At 45.9% G+C, this 17959-nt stretch overlaps 1 protein-coding gene across 2 annotated transcripts; it reads right to left on the reverse strand.

Annotated features, from left to right (window-relative positions):
- Positions 1–106: 106 nt before the first annotated feature.
- Positions 107–11593, reverse strand: LOC132385339 (uncharacterized). Of its 2 annotated transcripts, none has more exons than XM_059957375.1 (6): positions 11459–11593; positions 5907–5953; positions 4315–4560; positions 3356–3502; positions 1053–1111; positions 107–885 (listed from the first exon to the last, which is right to left on the reverse strand). In XM_059957375.1, exons 1-6 carry the CDS (start codon positions 11518–11520, stop codon positions 829–831), a joined length of 618 nt encoding a protein of 205 aa, XP_059813358.1. In that variant the 5' UTR covers positions 11521–11593; the 3' UTR covers positions 107–828. The 2 variants fall into 2 exon arrangements, with proteins under 2 accessions (XP_059813358.1, XP_059813359.1); XM_059957376.1 differs by lacking the exon at positions 11459–11593 and adding an exon at positions 7873–8083.
- Positions 11594–17959: the final 6366 nt, after the last annotated feature.

Below are 17959 nucleotides of genomic sequence, written 5' to 3' on the forward strand. Positions count from 1 at the left end.
CGATGCTGCGCCACACTCTGATTTATTCCAACCCTGCAGCAGTGCAAGAACAGCATTGTGACAACTTCCTTCTGATTTCAAGACGGAAGAGAATCGTCGATGGCAATCTGTCTTTTATACTTTTATTCATGGGAAAACAATAAACACATGTCAATAATAGATGGGCCATTCTTCCTTTAAAAGTGCATAATTATTTTTCAAATTAATTAATCAAAGATAATCTCTTCTCAAAATTACAATGGCACACTCTTCAGGAGATTATTGCCCATTTTTGACACACGTGATCAAAAGGGTTCATCACCCCACGTTTCCACCATTACCTGATTTTATTCCCAATCTCTTTTCACAGTCCCTGACTCCAGGCTGAACACTTTAATTTAACAATGTATAGTCATAGAATAATTAATAACAACAAATACTAAAATTCATACTTAACACTGATCCCTCTCACACCAGGGGTCACAGACCGGAGAACTATGTTCGTCATTCCCGCATATGTGGGAAAGGGGCAGGAATTACTTCCAGGAGATCCCAGATTGCACAGCGAGGGATCATGCCCGCCCAGGGGTCTGGAGATTCTCTTATACGTGGCACGTCCTGAGAGAAAAACATCCGTGGATCCCGACTGACTTTTAGCCCAGAAAGTCATGAAAGTCCACCTTTGGTCCCCACCTGGCATTCAGCTCTCACCTGTGGCTCCCCATAGCTGTTTGCATGAGACAGCAGCCACACCCCGGGCAATGGCTTCGACAAGCCAGCTAAACCAGGTGAGGGTATCCGACGGGTCTCAAACCCTTGGTGAGATCGGGTGGTGGGGGTTTAGTCATCTCACTGAGCATCTCCATCTCGACCAACCTTCTCCGACATCTTTTCTGGCGTTGTCTCCTGGAGGTACAACAGAGGGGAAGGTCACTGAGAGTCTGTTCACCGAGTGACAGAGATGGGTCACGGAGGCGGTGAGTGAGGTGGGGCACCGGAAAGGCAGTGAGCGAGGATGCCATAGTTGAGAGAACTGAACACTAGGATTCCCCAGGAAGCAGAAGGTCACTTACCACAGATTGAGTACCCAGGACACCAATTAAGACTACCAGCACGAGCACCAGCACCACCACTGTAGAATGGAAATGTTACAATTAGACTGGTTTCACCAGAAACGTACTCAATCGAAATGGGAAAGTCTGATACCCATCCTCCTTCCCACTCCCATGGCTGCATCACCATCCACACCCATCCCGGCTGTACCTCCATCTAAACCATAGTCCCACTTTATCCCCATCTTCACTGCCTTCTGTATCTCTCCATCCCGTCTCTAAATTGCAAGTACAGGGTTCTGTAAACATGGTGTCACCGGTAGACGGGATGGTGAAGAAGGTGTTTGACACACTGGCCTTCATCAGTCCAGGCACAGAGCACAGAAGCTGGAACATTACGTTGCAGTTGTACAAGACACTGGTGAGGGTTCATTTGGAATATTGTGTTGGTCAGTGTGTTTCTAGTTACTTTGAATGAAAGGTGCCACTCCGGAGGTCAGTCCAGAAGTTCACAATAACTACTGGGAATGAAAGTGTTAACAAATGAGAAGTGTTTGATGTTTCTAGGCCTGTATTTGCTGGAGTTCAGAATGATGAGGGAAGGGGGTCTCATTGAAGCCTCCTGGATACAGAAAGTCCTGGGATGCAGGGAGGACCTTCCCATCAGCAGGAGATTCCAGAATCCAGGAAACAGTGACAGGATAAAGGGACACACACAAAATGCTGGAGGAGCACAGCATCTATGGAAAAGAGTAAACAGTCAACGTTTCAGACCGAGACCCTTTATCAGGAATAGTTTACTCTTTTCCATAGATGCTGCCTGGCCTGCTGAGTTCTACCAGCATTTTGTGTGTGTTGCTTCGATTTCCTCTTGTTTGTGACAGGATAAAGGGAAGTTACTTTGGAAATCAGATGAGTAATTTCACCATTCTGAAAGTGTTGAATTTATGAATTGAGACAAAATCATTAGATGGACAAAGTAGCCACTGAGTGTATGTACATGGTCTCTGCTGCTGTCACACATCCACTTCAAGGTTTGACATCTCATGTGTTCAGAGATCCTCTTCTGTGCATCACTTGCAATGTGTAGCTTTTTGACTTACTGTCACCCTCATGTTGGCTTGAACCAGTCTGGCCATTCTCTTCCGACCTCTCTCATTAACAAAGCATTTTCACCCACAGAACTTTGTTCACGGGATTTTATTTTGTTTTCACATACTCTGGAGACTGTTGTGTGAAAATGCCAGGAGATCAGCAGTTTCTGAGATACTCAAACACCCTGTCTGGCAACAATCAGTCCACACTTTATACCAAAGTACATGACCATACACTTCCCTACACCGTGTTCCATCTGCAACCTCTTGGCACATTCTCCTAATCTGTCCAAGACCTTCCACACACTTCTTGTTTCCTCAACACTACCTCCCCCTCCACTTGTCTTCACATCATCCAAACCTGGCCACAAAACCATCAATTCCCTCAAGCAGATTATTGATATACAACGAGAAAAGAAGTGGTCCCAACACCAAAACTTACGAACACCACTACTCACTGGCAGCCAAGCAGAAAAGGTCTCCCTTTATCCCCCCCCCCATAATTCTTTGCTTCCTGCCAGTCAGCCAATCTTCTACCCATATCAGAGCCTTTCCTGTAATACCATGAATTTTTATCTTGTTTAACAGCCTCTTGTGTGGCAGCTTATCAAAGGCCTTCTGAAAATCCACTGACAACACCCACTGACTCTCCTTTGTCGATTCTGCCTGTTATTTCCTCAAAGAATTCCATCAAGATTTCCTCTGAAGGAAACCATGCTGACTGGCCTATTTTATCATGTGCCTGGAGGTATCCAGAAACCTCATCCTGAACCTTCCCAACCAATGAAGTCGGGATAACGGAATGATCATTCCCAATGCCTCAGTGTCTTCAGAACCCTGGTGTATCGTCCATGGTCCAGGTGACGTATCTACCTGCAGACCTTCCAGCTTCCCCGTCACATTCTCATTAGAAATAGCAACACTCACTTCTGCACCAACACTCTCAGATTTTTGGCATACTGCTGGTGTCTTACACACTGAAAATGCATGCAAAATACTTGATTTGATTGGCAATTTATTTGCCCCCCATTACTACTTCTCCAGCCTAATTTTCCATTGGTGCAATATTCACTCTTGTTTCTCACGAAGGTGGGAGATTGTGACTGAGAGAAAAAAAAATCAGCTGTGCTAGAATGGATCAGAGGATTCAATGGGCTGAATGGCCACATTCTGCTTCTACATCCTAGAACAGCTCACTTCAGTCTTCAGGAATGGAAGGGGAAGGCTCACCTGGAATTACTATCGACACACGCACCCTCGTAGTGGTGTCCTCCACCTCTCTTCTGTCTGTCCTGGTGGTCACTGGCTTCCGAGATGTCACCTTTGGTGGCGTAGACAACTGGTCTACTGGTGTCCTCTGCCTGGGACACTCCATGCCTGCAAAACACAGCGGGTACACCTCAGAGTCCTTAGATCTGCGTGTGATTCTCTGAGGTTGGACGAGTCCCGTGGGGAGGAGCGGTGGGCTCGGTGCAAAGGGAGCAAGGGGTGAGCCTGTCCACCAGAGCTGGTCTGTCCCAGGACCCAGTCACAATCACACACCGGGGAAACATGCACCTTGGGGCACAAACCAACAGAGCCAGTCCCATTGGCTTGCATTTGTTCCGAAACCTTTCCCATCCATGTACCTTTCTGAGCAACTTAAAAGTTGTTATTGTACCTTCATCAAACACTTATTTTGGCTGCTCATTCCAGGTATGGACCACCTGGGTGAAAATGCTGCTTAAAACTCTGCATAACCCGGGAAGAAAGGCCATGTATATTCACCACATCCATGCCCCTCGTCATGATAAATAGATAGATACAGAGATAGACAGAAGACAGCCACATCATTTACCCCATTGTCGAGATATCTAATACTAGAGGGCAGACATTTAACCAAAATTGGTAACTTTTTAAAAATTTTTGGAAATCGCAGTTAGTGATGGACTGCTGGAATATGCTGCCAAGGGTGATGGGGAAAGCAGATACAATATAAGGGTTAAAGTGTCTTTAGATAGACACATGAATGTATGGTGAATGGACGGATATGGACATTGTGCAGATGCATTTAATTAAGAGTTCTAATTTCAAGAGGGAGCACAGAATGCCTTTCATGGACATCCAGATGGGAGACAGGGGAATCACGGATATTAAACTATCGGAATAGTGAGATCCCGAAGTGTCGGACCCTCTCCCCCAGCACCTACCTGACGTGCCGATCTCGCAGTAGATGGTGCGGGGGACTGCCCAGTTATAGTTCACGACAATGCGGTCAGCATCCACTCTGGCCTGGGTGGCGTTTTGACAGCAGAGTCCGTTCCCATCCCCTCTCGAGCAATTGTCTCGAAAGACTCCTGCAAGGTTGTGAAGGTGCAGGCTCTGTGATCCAGAGGGTAAACAGGGGCAGCTGAAGGAACTGGTGTTGGGAATGAGATCGCAGGTGCCCTGCTGACCTGTTGGGAGAAATATGTTCCTGGTCAATTGGGCCGGGGGTGGGGGGAGGACGTTAACACCCTTAACTCCCCACATCCCATCACACACCCCCGGGGTCAGACACAGAGTGAAGCTCCCTCCACACCGTCCCATCACACACTCCCGGGGTTAGACACAGAGTGAAGCTCCCTCCACACCGTCCCATCACACACTCCCGGGGTCAGACACAGAGTGATGCTCCCTCCACACCGTCCCATCACACACTCCCGGGGTCAGACATAGAGTGAAACTCCCTCCACACCGTGCTCGGGTAACTATTGAAAAGGAACACGCGCAGTCCACAGTGGCCTTGGAGGAGTTTCAAGACCGTTGGGCTCCGCGGGGTGTAAATGCCATCGTGGATAGAGATGGCAACATTCTGGTGTAATGTCTATTGTCTATCTGTAGTGCAGTAATGGTGTTTGCCACTGTTTTGTATATATTGTATAGCACCGAAATTTGTAATAAAGGATTTTGTAATAAAAAAAAAACAAAAAAAAAAAAAAGGGTCAGACACAGTGAAGCTCCCTCCACACCGTCCCATCACACACGCCCGGGGTCAGACACAGAGTGAAGCTCCCTCCACACCGTCCCATCACACACTCCCGGGGTTAGACACAGAGTGAAACTCCCCCCACACAGTCCCATCACACACTCCCGGGATCAGACACAGAGTGAAGCTCCCTCCACACCGTCCCATCACACACTCCCGGGGTCAGACACAGGGTGAAGCTCCTTCCACACCGTCCCATCACACACTCCCGGGGTCAGACACAGAGTGAAGCTCCCTCCACACTGTCCCATCACACACTCCCAGGGTCAGACACAGAGTGAAACTCCCTCCACACCATCCCATCACACACTCCGGGGTCAGACACAGAGTGAAGCTCCCTCCACACTGTCCCATCACACACTCCCAGGGTCAGACACAGAGTGAAACTCCCTCCACACCATCCCATCACACACTCCGGGGTCAGACACAGAGTGAAGCTCCCCCCACACCGTCCCATCACACACTCCCGGGGTCAGACACAGAGTGAAGCTCCCTCCACACCGTCCCATCACACACTCCCGGGATCAGACACAGAGTGAAGCTCCCTCCACACCGTCCCATCACACACTCCCGGGGTCAGACACAGAGTGAAACTCCCTCCACACCGTCCCATCACACACTCCCGGGGTCAGACACAGAGTGAAACTCTCTCCACACCGTCCCATCACACACTCCGGGGTCAGACACAGAGTGAAGCTCCCTCCACACCGTCCCATCACACACTCCCGGGGTCAGACACAGAGTGAAACTCCCTCCACACTGGGGTAAACTTACCAAGAACAGATCCGACTGTCATCACCAAGACAGAGACTGCGAGGGACCTGCGGAGGGAGAAAGGTTGAGGTCAGGAGTGAGCCGTGGAATCGGACCAGACCTGTCCAGGTGCGGGTTCAGGGCGGCAGGTCCGGTCACCCCCTCCCAGGATATTTCACAGCTCCTGTCCCTCACCCACTGAACATGCGGAAAACACAGAAAATCCTTCAGGAAACAGACACAGCAAAGAGCTAGGAGATAAAGACGTAAAATTCTTGAGAGAACACAGTCAGTCAGACAGCAGTTCGGCTGCCTGAGGCTAATCAGTCAGTGGCTCGTCGATGAAGGCGAGCTCTCAGCCAGACTGCCTCAATCTAGACAGTCATCCGGAACCCTGCCCTCCCAAAACGTCTCTTTCTCTCACTCTCCCTCTCTCCGTCTCTATCCCTCCCTCTCTAGTTCCCTATCCTTCTCCCCCCCACCCTCACTCTCCCTCCAAACCCCCCACCCCCCCGTTGACTGCCTTTCAATTTCTCTCTCTCTCCACAATCGGAGCACCGACAGAGAAATTAATATCTCCACGCGCAAAAGCGACTCCGCGCCCTTCATTTCTATTACTACATCTTCTCTCCAGTAGCAAAGCGCCGGGTCCGACAAATACCTCTCAGACGCTCTCTCCATACCCCGTCACCGATTCCGTTGTCTGCCTCTGAATTTCACTCCCTCTCTCTCTAACTGTCCACAGTCGCCGCGCCGACTGACGAACCCTTCTCTCTACGTCCATGCCGGACGGGCTCAGCCTCGGCTCCGCCCCGTATAATTCTACAGTATTACTCTCTCGCCCTAACTCTCACCCTCCCAAAACCTCTCCTCTCTCTCCCTAACTCTCGCTCCCTCTCCCTCCCTCTCTCTCCCTCCTCCCACTCCCTGTCCCTCTCGCTACCCCTGCCTCTCCTCTCAATCTCTCTCCCTCCTCCTTACTTCCTCCTATCCCTCTCCTTTCTCTCAGTCTCTCTCCCTCTGTCACTCCTTCTTTCCACCCCCCTCCCTCCTCTCTCTCCCTCCACTGCTGCTCTCACCACCTCTCCCTCCGCTCTCTTTCTACCTCTCTCTCGCCCTCTCTCACCCTCACTCTCCATGCCCCAACCCCCCTCACTGTCTCTCTCCCTCTTTTCTCCCTTTCTTTCCCTCGCTTCCCCCTTCCCCTTTCTCTCTGTGAGTGTGTCTGTAGGTTGTGTGTTTGGTGTGTTAGTGTCTGTTGATTGTGTGTTTGCTGTGTGAGTGACCGTAGGTTGTGTGTTTGGTGTGTGAGTATCTGTAGGTTGTGTGTTTGGTGTGTGAGGGTTTCTGTCGGTGTGTTTGGTGTCTGTAGGTTGTGTGTTTGGTGTGTGAGGGTTTCTGTGCAACCAGCGGAGGCTGGGGTTGGGCCGGCATGATGAGCGGTCAGAATCCCCGTCAGCAAGGCGGGACCCCGGGGGTGAATTACCCCGGAGCTGAGACAGTAATAAGCTGAGGGTTTTTGTCTGTTGGCTGCGTATTAGTGTAACCCCCTGGGTCGCCTCAGGCTGGCTCAGCTCGTTTCGTCTAGGGGGAGCAGCCTTCGGCCCCGCCAAACTGGGTAATCAGCTGGTGTGGATGCTGTGTGAGGTCCCCGCCTCGTCCAAAAACAGACAGCACACCATATGCGATTAAATGAGTACAATTTATAAAGGTTACTATAACTAAGTGATTAATAACGATACAGTATATATGAAAAAAATAAAGAAAAGGCGCCAAACTTATCAAAGTCCAAACCACTTCGTGCACAGCCGTTGGAGCTCAATTACTGAAGTCTTCTGGCCACCATTCGATCCCCTCCGAACTCCTCGACTCTCCAAACAGCTCAGGACCCTCCGAGTGGTCAACCAAGCACATCTAGCTTCATCCCCCCTCGGAGTACCTCCCGGCCTCGGACCCCCGCTTGGGGTCCGATCCTCGCCCAACTTACAGCATTGCGACCTCTCTCTCGACCCCCTCGCGCCGATCTGCCCCAAAGCCCGTCAACCAAAGCTTACAGACTCAGAGGAATGAACATTAATCCCCATTTGGTTTGCAAAGGAATACCATTCTCGTAAATTCTCTGAATACCATTCAGTAAATTGTAACAAACAAGCTTCCAGCACTCTCTGGCAACAAAGAAACATTCCTGCTGTTAACAAAGAAACCCTTTCCCAACAGTACCAAAAAAAACCCCTTTACATTAGAATCAGGTTTCTTTATAAAGGAGATATCTGTTGTTTTGCACAACGGTACAGTGTGATGGCTTAGAAATCTATAAATGATATGGTGTTGTGATCCAATAACAAACAAGAGAAATTCTGCAGATGTTTGAAATCCAAGCAACACATACAAAATGCTCAGGGAACTCAGCAGGCCTGGCAGCATCTATAGAAAATATCATAGTCAAAATGTCGGGCCGAAATCCTTCAGTAGGTCCTGTTTACCCAATTTGTGCCTGTGACTTTTCATGCCCTAACCAATCAGAGTTTTAAATATCTCACTGACTTGACCTCCACAGCCGGCCATGGCGATAAATTCCACAGAAATCCATTCTCATTTCTGTTCTAAATGAACGTCCATCTATTTCGAGGCTATGCCCTCTGGTCCTAGACTCCCGCACCTCCTGAGGAGAAAGATAAGTTGAGGTGAGGCGGGAACTCTGCAGAATCGGATCCCACCTCAGACAGGAACTGCCCAGGGGGCCATCTGGACTTAATTATACTTTGGGGATTGGATTTAATGGAAAACCATGCCTGAATTGGGGTCAGTCAGCCTGCCTGTGTGCGGGGTAAATTGTGTGTTTTTGATTTGATTGAGTTTTTTTTTACGAGAGGGACTGATGAAGTCTGAGCTGTGTATGCTGCCGACATGGATTTTAGCAAGGCCTTGATGGGAGGCTCATTGGGTTTAAGGTGCGTGAGATCCCGAGTGAATCGGCTGTTTGGCTTCAGAATTGGCTTCCCCACATCAGACAGAAGGTAGTGGTTGATGAGATGTATTCTGACTGGAAGTATTTGGACTAGGGGTATTGTGCAGGGATCCGTACTGGGACGTCAGCTGGATGAAACTGTGGATGTATGTGTCAATATGCTTGTAGACGATGGCCCCTCTGGATTGTTGTGTTAACCGCTGGTCACCCAATACAGGAAGGGTGTGAAGCGGGTGCAGCACAGGTTAACCAGGGTGTTGCCTGGATTGTTGGGTACCTGCTACGTAGAGAGGTTGAACTGGGGTGGTTTGTGGAGCGTTTGGGGAGAGCTGATAGAAGTTTATGATGTTACCAAAAGCATAGAGGGAGCAGACAGCCGTTGGCTTTTCCTCAGAGTCGTAATGTCCAACACTAGGAGGACGTGCAGCTATAAAGTTAATGTGCGTGGCAAGTTTTCTTTAGTGGTGAATTCCTGGAATGTGCTGGTGGAATCCCACATGACAGGTGTTTAAAAGGCTCGAGAAATATACATGAATATAGACAATAGGTGCAGAAGTAGACCATTCGGCCCTTTGAGCCTGCACTGCCATTTTGAGATCATGGCTGATCAACTACTATCAATACCTGGTTCCTGCCTTGTCCCCGTATCCCTTGATTCCCCTATCCATAAGATACCTATCTAGCTCCTTCTTGAAAGCATCCAGAGAACTGGCCTCCACTGCCTTCTGAGGCAATGCATTCCAGACCCCCACAATCTGGGAGAAGAAGTTTTTCCTTAACTCTCTCCTAAATGACCTACCCCTTATTCTCAAACCATGCCCTCTGGTACTGGACTCTCCCAGCATCTGGAACGTATTTCCTGCCTCTATCTTGTCCAATCCCTTAATAATTTTATATGTTTCAATCCGATCCCCTCTTAATCTCCTTAATTCCAGCGTACACAAGCCCAGTCTCTCTAACCTCTCTGCGTAAGACAGTCCAGACATCCCAGGAATTAACCTCGTGAATCTACGCTGCACTTCCTCTACAGCCAGGATGTCCTTCCTTAACCCTGGAGACCAAAACTGTACACAATACTCCAGGTGTGGTCTCACCAGGGCTCTGTACAAATGCAAGAGGATTTCCTTGCTCTTGTACTCAATTTCCTTTGTAATAAAGGCCAACATTCCATTAGCCTTCTTCACTACCTGCTGCACTTGCTCATTCACCTTCAGTGACTGATGAACAAGGACCCCTAGATCTCTTTGTATTTCTCCCTTACCCGACTCTATGCTGTTCAGATAATAATCTGCCTTCCTGTTCTTACTCCCAAAGTGGATAACCTCACACTTATTCACATTAAACATCATCTGTCAAGTATCTGCCCACTCACCCAGCCTATCCAAGTCACCCTGAATTCTCCTAACATCCTCATCACATGTCACACTGCCACCCAGCTTAGTATCATCAGCAAATTTGCTGATGTTATTTTCAATGCCTTCATCTAAATCGCTGATGTAAATCGTAGACAGCTGTAGTCCCAATACCAAGCCCTGTGGCACCCCACTAGTCACCACCTGCCATTCTGAGAAACACCCATTCACCGCTACCCTTTGCTTTCTATCTGCCAACCAGTTTTCTATCCATGTCAATGTCTTTCCCCCGATGCCCTGAACTTTGATTTTACCCACCAATCTCCTATGTGGGACCTTATCAAATGCTTTCTGAAAATCGAGGTACACTACATCCACTGGATCTCCATTGTCGAACTTCCTGGTTACATCCTCGAAAAACTCCAATAGATTAGTCAAGCATGATTTACCCTTGGTAAGTCCATGCTGGCTCGGCCGAATCCTATCACTGCTATCTAGTGATGCCACTATTTCATCCTTAATAATGGACTCTAGCATCTTCCCCACCACCGATGTCAGGCTGACAGGCTGCCCAATGAATCAGAATCTCTCTGCCTCTGGTGCTGCCGGAACAGAAGGTGATGAGATAGTGTCGCAAAATACCGCATGTGGGGCATACCGCGCCTCTTGCTCCGCCCCTCCTGCTCGCGCACCGCGCCTCTTGCTCCGCCCCTCCTGCTCGCGCACCGCGCCTCTTGCTCCGCCCCTCCTGCTCGCGCACCGCGCCTCTTGCTCCGCCCCTCCTGCTCGCGCACCGCGCCTCTTGCTCCGCCCCTCCTGCTCGCGCACCGCGCCTCTTGCTCCGCCCCTCCTGCTCGCGCACCGCGCCTCTTGCTCCGCCCCTCCTGCCCCTCACCGGCGGGAACTGGTTCTTGGTCTTTTCACAGACACATTGAAACGCTACAGCGCAATACAGGCCCTTCGTCCCACAAAACTGTGCCGAACATGTCCGTTCTGTCATGCTTTTGTAGTTTATCGTATGTTTGGTGATACTTTAAATTAATAAAAGACTTCACTCCCTTTAACTTCATTCACTCACAAGAAGTGAGAATCTGGACAGTTCCGTTCCAGATTCACACAGAGATTCGCTAAACACAGACACTACCCCCATCCCGCGACCTGAGCCCAGCTCCCGGTGCGGTAGGTGTCTGTCCCCGTCTCGGCAATAACGGTCCGGTAGTGCAACACCACCGTCACGGTCCCGGGATTTTTACCTGAGGATAATTGGCTGTGTGATAATCCCATACACCGGGCAGAGAACCGCTCCAAACCCCATCGCGACCGCTGTGGAGTGACAGACTCCGGTTCTCTGGGGCTGGGCCAGCTCAGCTATGACGCTTCATTCTATAACGCCAGATGAGAAATCTGTACAGATTGGTACAGCTTGTTGTCCCTCAGCGTTGAGATCTGCTTCCGCGTCTTTTTTTAAATTTTTTAAAACTTTTTTTATTGTATTTCAAGTAGTTGCAAAATAAAAGTAGAGGAAAAAAATGTATATTACCCATCCCCCCTCCCCTTAGCCCCTCCCCCTAGCATCCCTAAAAAAAAGAGAAAGAAAGAAAGCAAAAAAAGAAAGTTTGCCTGGATATTGGGAGATCCCCACATGCTCCATGGAGTTCCTAATAACTTTAATATATATATATATATATATAGATATTTATTTATTTCCCCAAATAACCAATTATTTCATGTTCGGAGCATCTATATATTTAATCCTGTCTTTTGTAAACAAGGGAGCCAAATTTTCAAAAATGTTTCATATTTATCTCTTAAATTATGTAATTTTTCAAGTGGAGTACAGCTATGAATTTCTTTCTTCCAACGATCTATACTTAAATATGTATCCAAATAACTGCTTCTGCCAATACAATTTTTATAAATACTTTCTGATATTTATTCAATTTGGGTATCGGTTTTATCCCTTCAATATCACCTAATAAAAATAATATTGGATTATGTGGAAGTTGTATTCCAATAATTTGTTCCAATAAAACACTTAAATTTGTCCAAAAAGGTTGAATTTTAGAACAAGACCAAGTAGAATGTAAAAAAGTACCAATTTCTTGGTTACATCGGAAACATTGATCAGATAAATTTGGGTTTAATTTATTTATTTTTTTGTGGTGTAATATATAATTGATGTAAAAAGTTATATTGCACTAATCTTAACCGGATATTTATTGTATTTGTCATACTCTCAAGACATAGTCTTGACCAATTTTTTTCTTCAATTTTAATATTCAAGTCACTTTCCCATTTTTGTCTTGCTTTATGGACTCCTTGTTTAATTGCCTGTTTTTGAATCAAATTATACATACAAGAAATGAATTTTTTAATCTTTCCTTTGAATTAAAGTTTCTATTTCATTAGATTTTGGCAATAACGTTGTTTGACCTAATTTTTCTCTTAAATAAGCCCTTAGTTGAAAATAACAAAAAAGTGTTGTTTTATACTTTATATTTATTCTTTAATTGATCGAATGACATTAATATACCTCCTTCAAAACAATCACCTATATATCTAATCCCTTTTTGAAACCAATTATATAAAAGTTGATTATCCATTGTAAAAGGAATAAGTCTATTTTGAATTAAAGATCTCTTTGCTAATAAGGATTAGTAGGTATTAGTAGGTAGAGTAAATGCCATAAAAATGAATATATTTCCTAGATTACAATACTTATTTCAATCACTACCAATACAAATACCCCAGAAGTTTTTTCAAGAGTTAAATATGTGAGGAAGTTTCTTTGGAAAGGTAAGATGTCAAGAATATCGTTGGAAAAATTGACATGGAAATTTGATCTAGGAGGGTTACAACTTCCAAGTTTTAAGTATTATTATAAAGCAAATCAACTTAGATTTATTGCATCCTTTTTTGAGAAAGATAAACTGGCATGGGTTAGAATAGAACTAGATAAAATAGGAGAAAATATACCAGAAGATTTTATATCTAAATGGATACGGGAAAAGAAAGAATCTCCTATATTAAAACATTTGATTGACTTATGGAATAAGATAAATGTTGACGATGAGATAAAGAAATCCTTATTTGCTTCTGCATCTTTCAATGACAGAGTCTATATATTGTGACAACATATTAAAGTGGTTGCCACAAGAGGACACAGATTTAAGGTGCTGGGGAGTAGGTACAGAGGAGATGTCAGGGGTAAGTTTTTTACTCAGAGTGGTGAGTGGGTGCAATGGGCTGCCAGCATGGTGGATACCATAGGGTCTTTTAAGAGATTTTCGGACAGGTACATGGAGCTTAGAAAAATAGAGGGCTATGGGTAAGCCCAGTAATTTCTAAGGTAGGGACATGTTCGGCACAAGTTGGTGGGCCGAAGGGCCTGTATTGTGCTGTAGGTTTTCTATGTTTCTAACCTACACATAATACTCCAAATTAGGCCTCAACTATATCATTCAACATCTCCATAACATCCCTTATCCTGTACTCAATTTATGAAGGTTAACTTGCCAAAAGTTTTCTTTCCAACTCTGTGTGACTGACTCCTGAGTAAATACATATGCAAAAGCTCCACTTAAGATCTCCCACATCTCTTTAGGCTCCACACGGCTTACCAACTGATCTTCCAGGGACCAATTTTGTCCCTTGCAATCCTTTTGATCTTAACATACCTGTAGAATCCTTTACGATTCTTCTTCATGTCTGCTTCAGCAATTTTGTGTCTTAGTTCTCCCGATTTTTTTTTAAGTGTTCTTACATTTCTGTACTCCATAAGTACCTCATTTGTTCCTACCTGCCTCTACCTGCTATGCAATGTTTTTTTTTATTAACCAGGGCCCCAGGATCTCTTGAAACCCAGGGTTCTCCAAACCTGTTATCGTCATAATTATATTCTGACACACACACATAAGTTTTGAACCACAAGCTAGAGAAAATCTGCAAATGTTGGAAATCTAAGCAACACACACCCTATCTCTGGTGGGTGGGCGGGTGGATCGAAAGGATACAGGTGAGGACAATGTTGATGGTAGAGTATGGGAAGCTCATTTCTTTGAAGAAGGAGAACATGTAGAAATGCCATCCCCTTCTCTCAATTCCTCTATCTCCAATGCACCTGCTCTTGGAATGAGCCTTTTCATTCCAGAACTGAGACTACTTCTTTGGTAATGACTCTCCAACCCACACAGATGAGCCCTTCTTCTGTCTTCAACCCTCCTTCTTTTCCTCAACACCCCAGTCTGGTCTTCTGCCTGCACTGGATATTTCCATTGTTAACTGCTGACAAGACATCAACTGTCTTCACCTCTCTCAATTCTAACCTCACTGCTTTGGAATGCAATGCTCTCCTCACTCACCACACTAATCCTAACCTCACCATCAAACCTGCAGGTGGTATGGGGTGGAAGTACTGTAATAGTTTGGAGGACTGACTTCTACCTTGCTGAAAGCAGGTGACAACTCTCAGATACTTCCTCTTACTTATCACTTGAAGAGGACTCCGCTAAGGAGCACAAGATCCATTGTCTGCCATACCCTCTGACCCTATCAACTGTAAGGATCTGCCTTCAACCCCACAGTTCCCTTACACTGCATGTCCTGTTTTAACCTCATACCCAAAATCCACAAACCTACCAGTATACGTGGACACATTGTTTCTGCTTGTTCCTGCCCCACCAAACCTGGATCTGCATACCCCTGTTTCGGCCTACATCCTGCTGACATTTTTATAGAACGTCAGGTTCTATTGCCCTGATCATCTTATTTTCACCTCCAGACCCAGCCAGTTCCCCTCCACCACCAATCTCCTCCATCAGGCAAAAATGGTGCTCACTCTCAATAATTTCTCCTTTGGTTCTTCCTATTTCCTTCAAACCCAAAGTGTAGCCATGAGCACTCTTCCATTTAGAAATCAGATGGCGGAGGGGAAGAAGCTGTTCCTGAGTTGCTGAGTGTGTGCTGTCAGGCTTCTGTACCTCCTATCTGATGGTAATAGTGAGAAGAGGGCATGCCCTAGGTGCTGGAGGTCCTTAATAATGGACGCTGCCATTCTGAGACACCACTGCTTGAAGGTGTGCTGGGTACTTTGTAGTCTAGTACCCAAGGTGGAGTTTCTAACCCTCTGCAGCTTCGTCCTGCCTTGTGCATTCCCCCCCCCCCCCATACCAGACAGTGATGCAGCCTGTCAGAATACTCTCCACGGTACATCTGTAGAAGTTTTTGAATGTATTTGTTGACATACCAGATCTCTTTAAACTCCTAATGCAATATAGGTCCCCAGGTTAGGTCCTCAGAAATCTTGACCCACGGGAATTTGAAACTGCTCACTCTCTCCACTTCTGATCCCTCTTTGGGGATTGGTATGTGTTCCTTTGTCTTACTCTTCCTGAAGTCGACAGTCAGCTCTTTCATGTTACTGACGTTGACTGCCAGGTTTTTGCTGCGATACCACTCCACTAGTTGGCCTATCTCGCTCCTGTATGCCCTCTTGTCACCAACAATTGTTGTATCATCAGCAAATTTATAGATGGTATTTGAGCTAAGCCGAGCCACACAGTCATGTGTATAGAGAGAGTAAAGCAGTGGGCTAAGCATACACCCTTGATGTGCACCAGTGTTGAGGAGATGTTATCACAGACATTTCCAATGGTCTGATATTAACTCTCGCTTCTCTTATATTTCAGGAAAAACATTTAGTACCCTCTTGTATATTATTGGCTGTCTTACCTTCATATTTCAACTTCCATACCCCTCACCCCCCATGTGTTTTTGCTGCATTCTGTTGGTTTTTAAAGCTTCCCAATCATTACATTTCCCACTAATTTTTGCTCTGTTTTCAGCTTTTCTGCTGTCTTTGATTTACCTCCTCAGCCACGGTTCCCTCGTCCTCCCTTTAGAATACTTCATCTCTGGGACTCAGGATCCACATGCGTAATGTTGCATGAACACTATCAGCAAAGCACTCTGGTGCAATATTGGCTCCATTTTGCTACAACAAGTAAAGTATATTTCCACATCTCCTTTTTGTCATTTCAAGACAGCACTACATTTCACCCAACAGAGTAATTGAAATATGTGTATATGTATATAAAGCAATGATGCCGTTTCAAAGCCCTATCCAAAATTCCCTTTTCATCTGTGTTTGTAAGTACAGCAACACAGGAGACCCTTTCTCTGAAAGATCAGAATCCCAAGCCACTCTGCTCTGTAATGCTACTGTATGAGCAGCCATCGGTTCTGCGACAACTTGCTTAATGCTTATTGGGTTTGATCAAATGCATGTGGAGTTTCATTCATTTAGCACCAGCTGCTCCCTCCCTGTCCCAGAGGCATTCCCTTTATGCTCGGACACCATTGGGCGCTCCCACCCTGGCCTAATCCACCGAGACCTCACCACCAGCCCGACATACACTATCATTACTGATTCTGCCATATCACCTCAACGTCTACCAGAGGCATCACAATGATGATGCCAGGAACCGTAGTTCAAAGAGTTCCATCCGGCCAATGGAAGATCATCAACTCATTAGGAGCTTGTTGGTTTTAGGTGACGTACTGAATCTCTACAAACTTCTAAGAAAGTAGATGTGCTGTGGTGCCTTTGTGATGAGGCTCATGTGCTGGTCCCAGGACAGATCCTCTGACATGTTCACCCCAAGGAACTACAGCTAATTGACGCTCTCCACCTCTGATCTCTTAATGATGCGTGGGTCATGGACCTCTGATTTCCTCCTGCTGTAGTCAATAATCAGCTCTTTGGTGTTGCTGATGCTGAGTGAGAAGTTGTTGTGCCACCATACAGAGACATTTTCAAACTCCTTCCTTTATGCTGAATCATGACACCTTCCAATCGGCCCACATTGATGATGTTGTTATTTACCTTTAATATCTTTTCATGTTGACAAATTCGCCCATGTTGACCAACAACTTTTAATGCTGGCAAATTCTACATGTAGGATGTAAAATAACTTTTAACATTTACAAATTATGCATGTAACTTTAATGACTTTTACTGTCAGCAAATAATACATGTAGCCTTGAATTATCAATGTAACAAATTCTACATCTAAATTTGACAATGTAATTTGCACATGTACCTTTAACGACTTAATGTTGGCAAACTCCACATTGAGGGTTCACAACTTTTAATGTTGGCTAGAAGCTACAGAGAACAGTAGAAGGAGTGAGAGCTATTACTGATACAGCCGTTACAATGATTGAGGGACATCTACAGGAGGTAATGTCTTGGGAAGGCAACATCCATCATCACGGGTCCTCACAAACCAGACCATGTCATCAGACCAGAGGTATGACAGCCTAAAGGCAGACATCTCAAGGTTCAACGACACCTTCCTCTCCGCTGCTATCAGGTTCTTGAACCTACCTACAAAAAAACCCTGTCACTGTCTATGATTGTGTCTTCCCCACCTTCAGCCTGCACTGATGTTTGAGTAATTAATTAGTAATTTATCAACATAATTGCATCAACATGTACCATCTTGAGATTTGTGGTCTTACAGCCAGACATAAAACAAGAAACTCAAAATAACCCATTAAAAGAAACAACAAACACGCAAACAAACAAGCCTTCTGAAGGCTTCACTCTTACCAAGTACACCTTTGCTAGAAAACATCTCGTCTCAATCCACACTTGCTAGATCCTTTCCAATACCATCAAAGTTGCCCTTTCTCCATTTAGAATGTCAATCCCAGGACCAGACTTACCCTTTTCCATAATTACCGTGAAACTA

This window comes from Hypanus sabinus (assembly GCF_030144855.1).
Source record: "Hypanus sabinus isolate sHypSab1 chromosome 1 unlocalized genomic scaffold, sHypSab1.hap1 SUPER_1_unloc_1, whole genome shotgun sequence".
In the NCBI taxonomy this organism is placed as follows: Eukaryota; Metazoa; Chordata; class Chondrichthyes; order Myliobatiformes; family Dasyatidae; genus Hypanus; species Hypanus sabinus.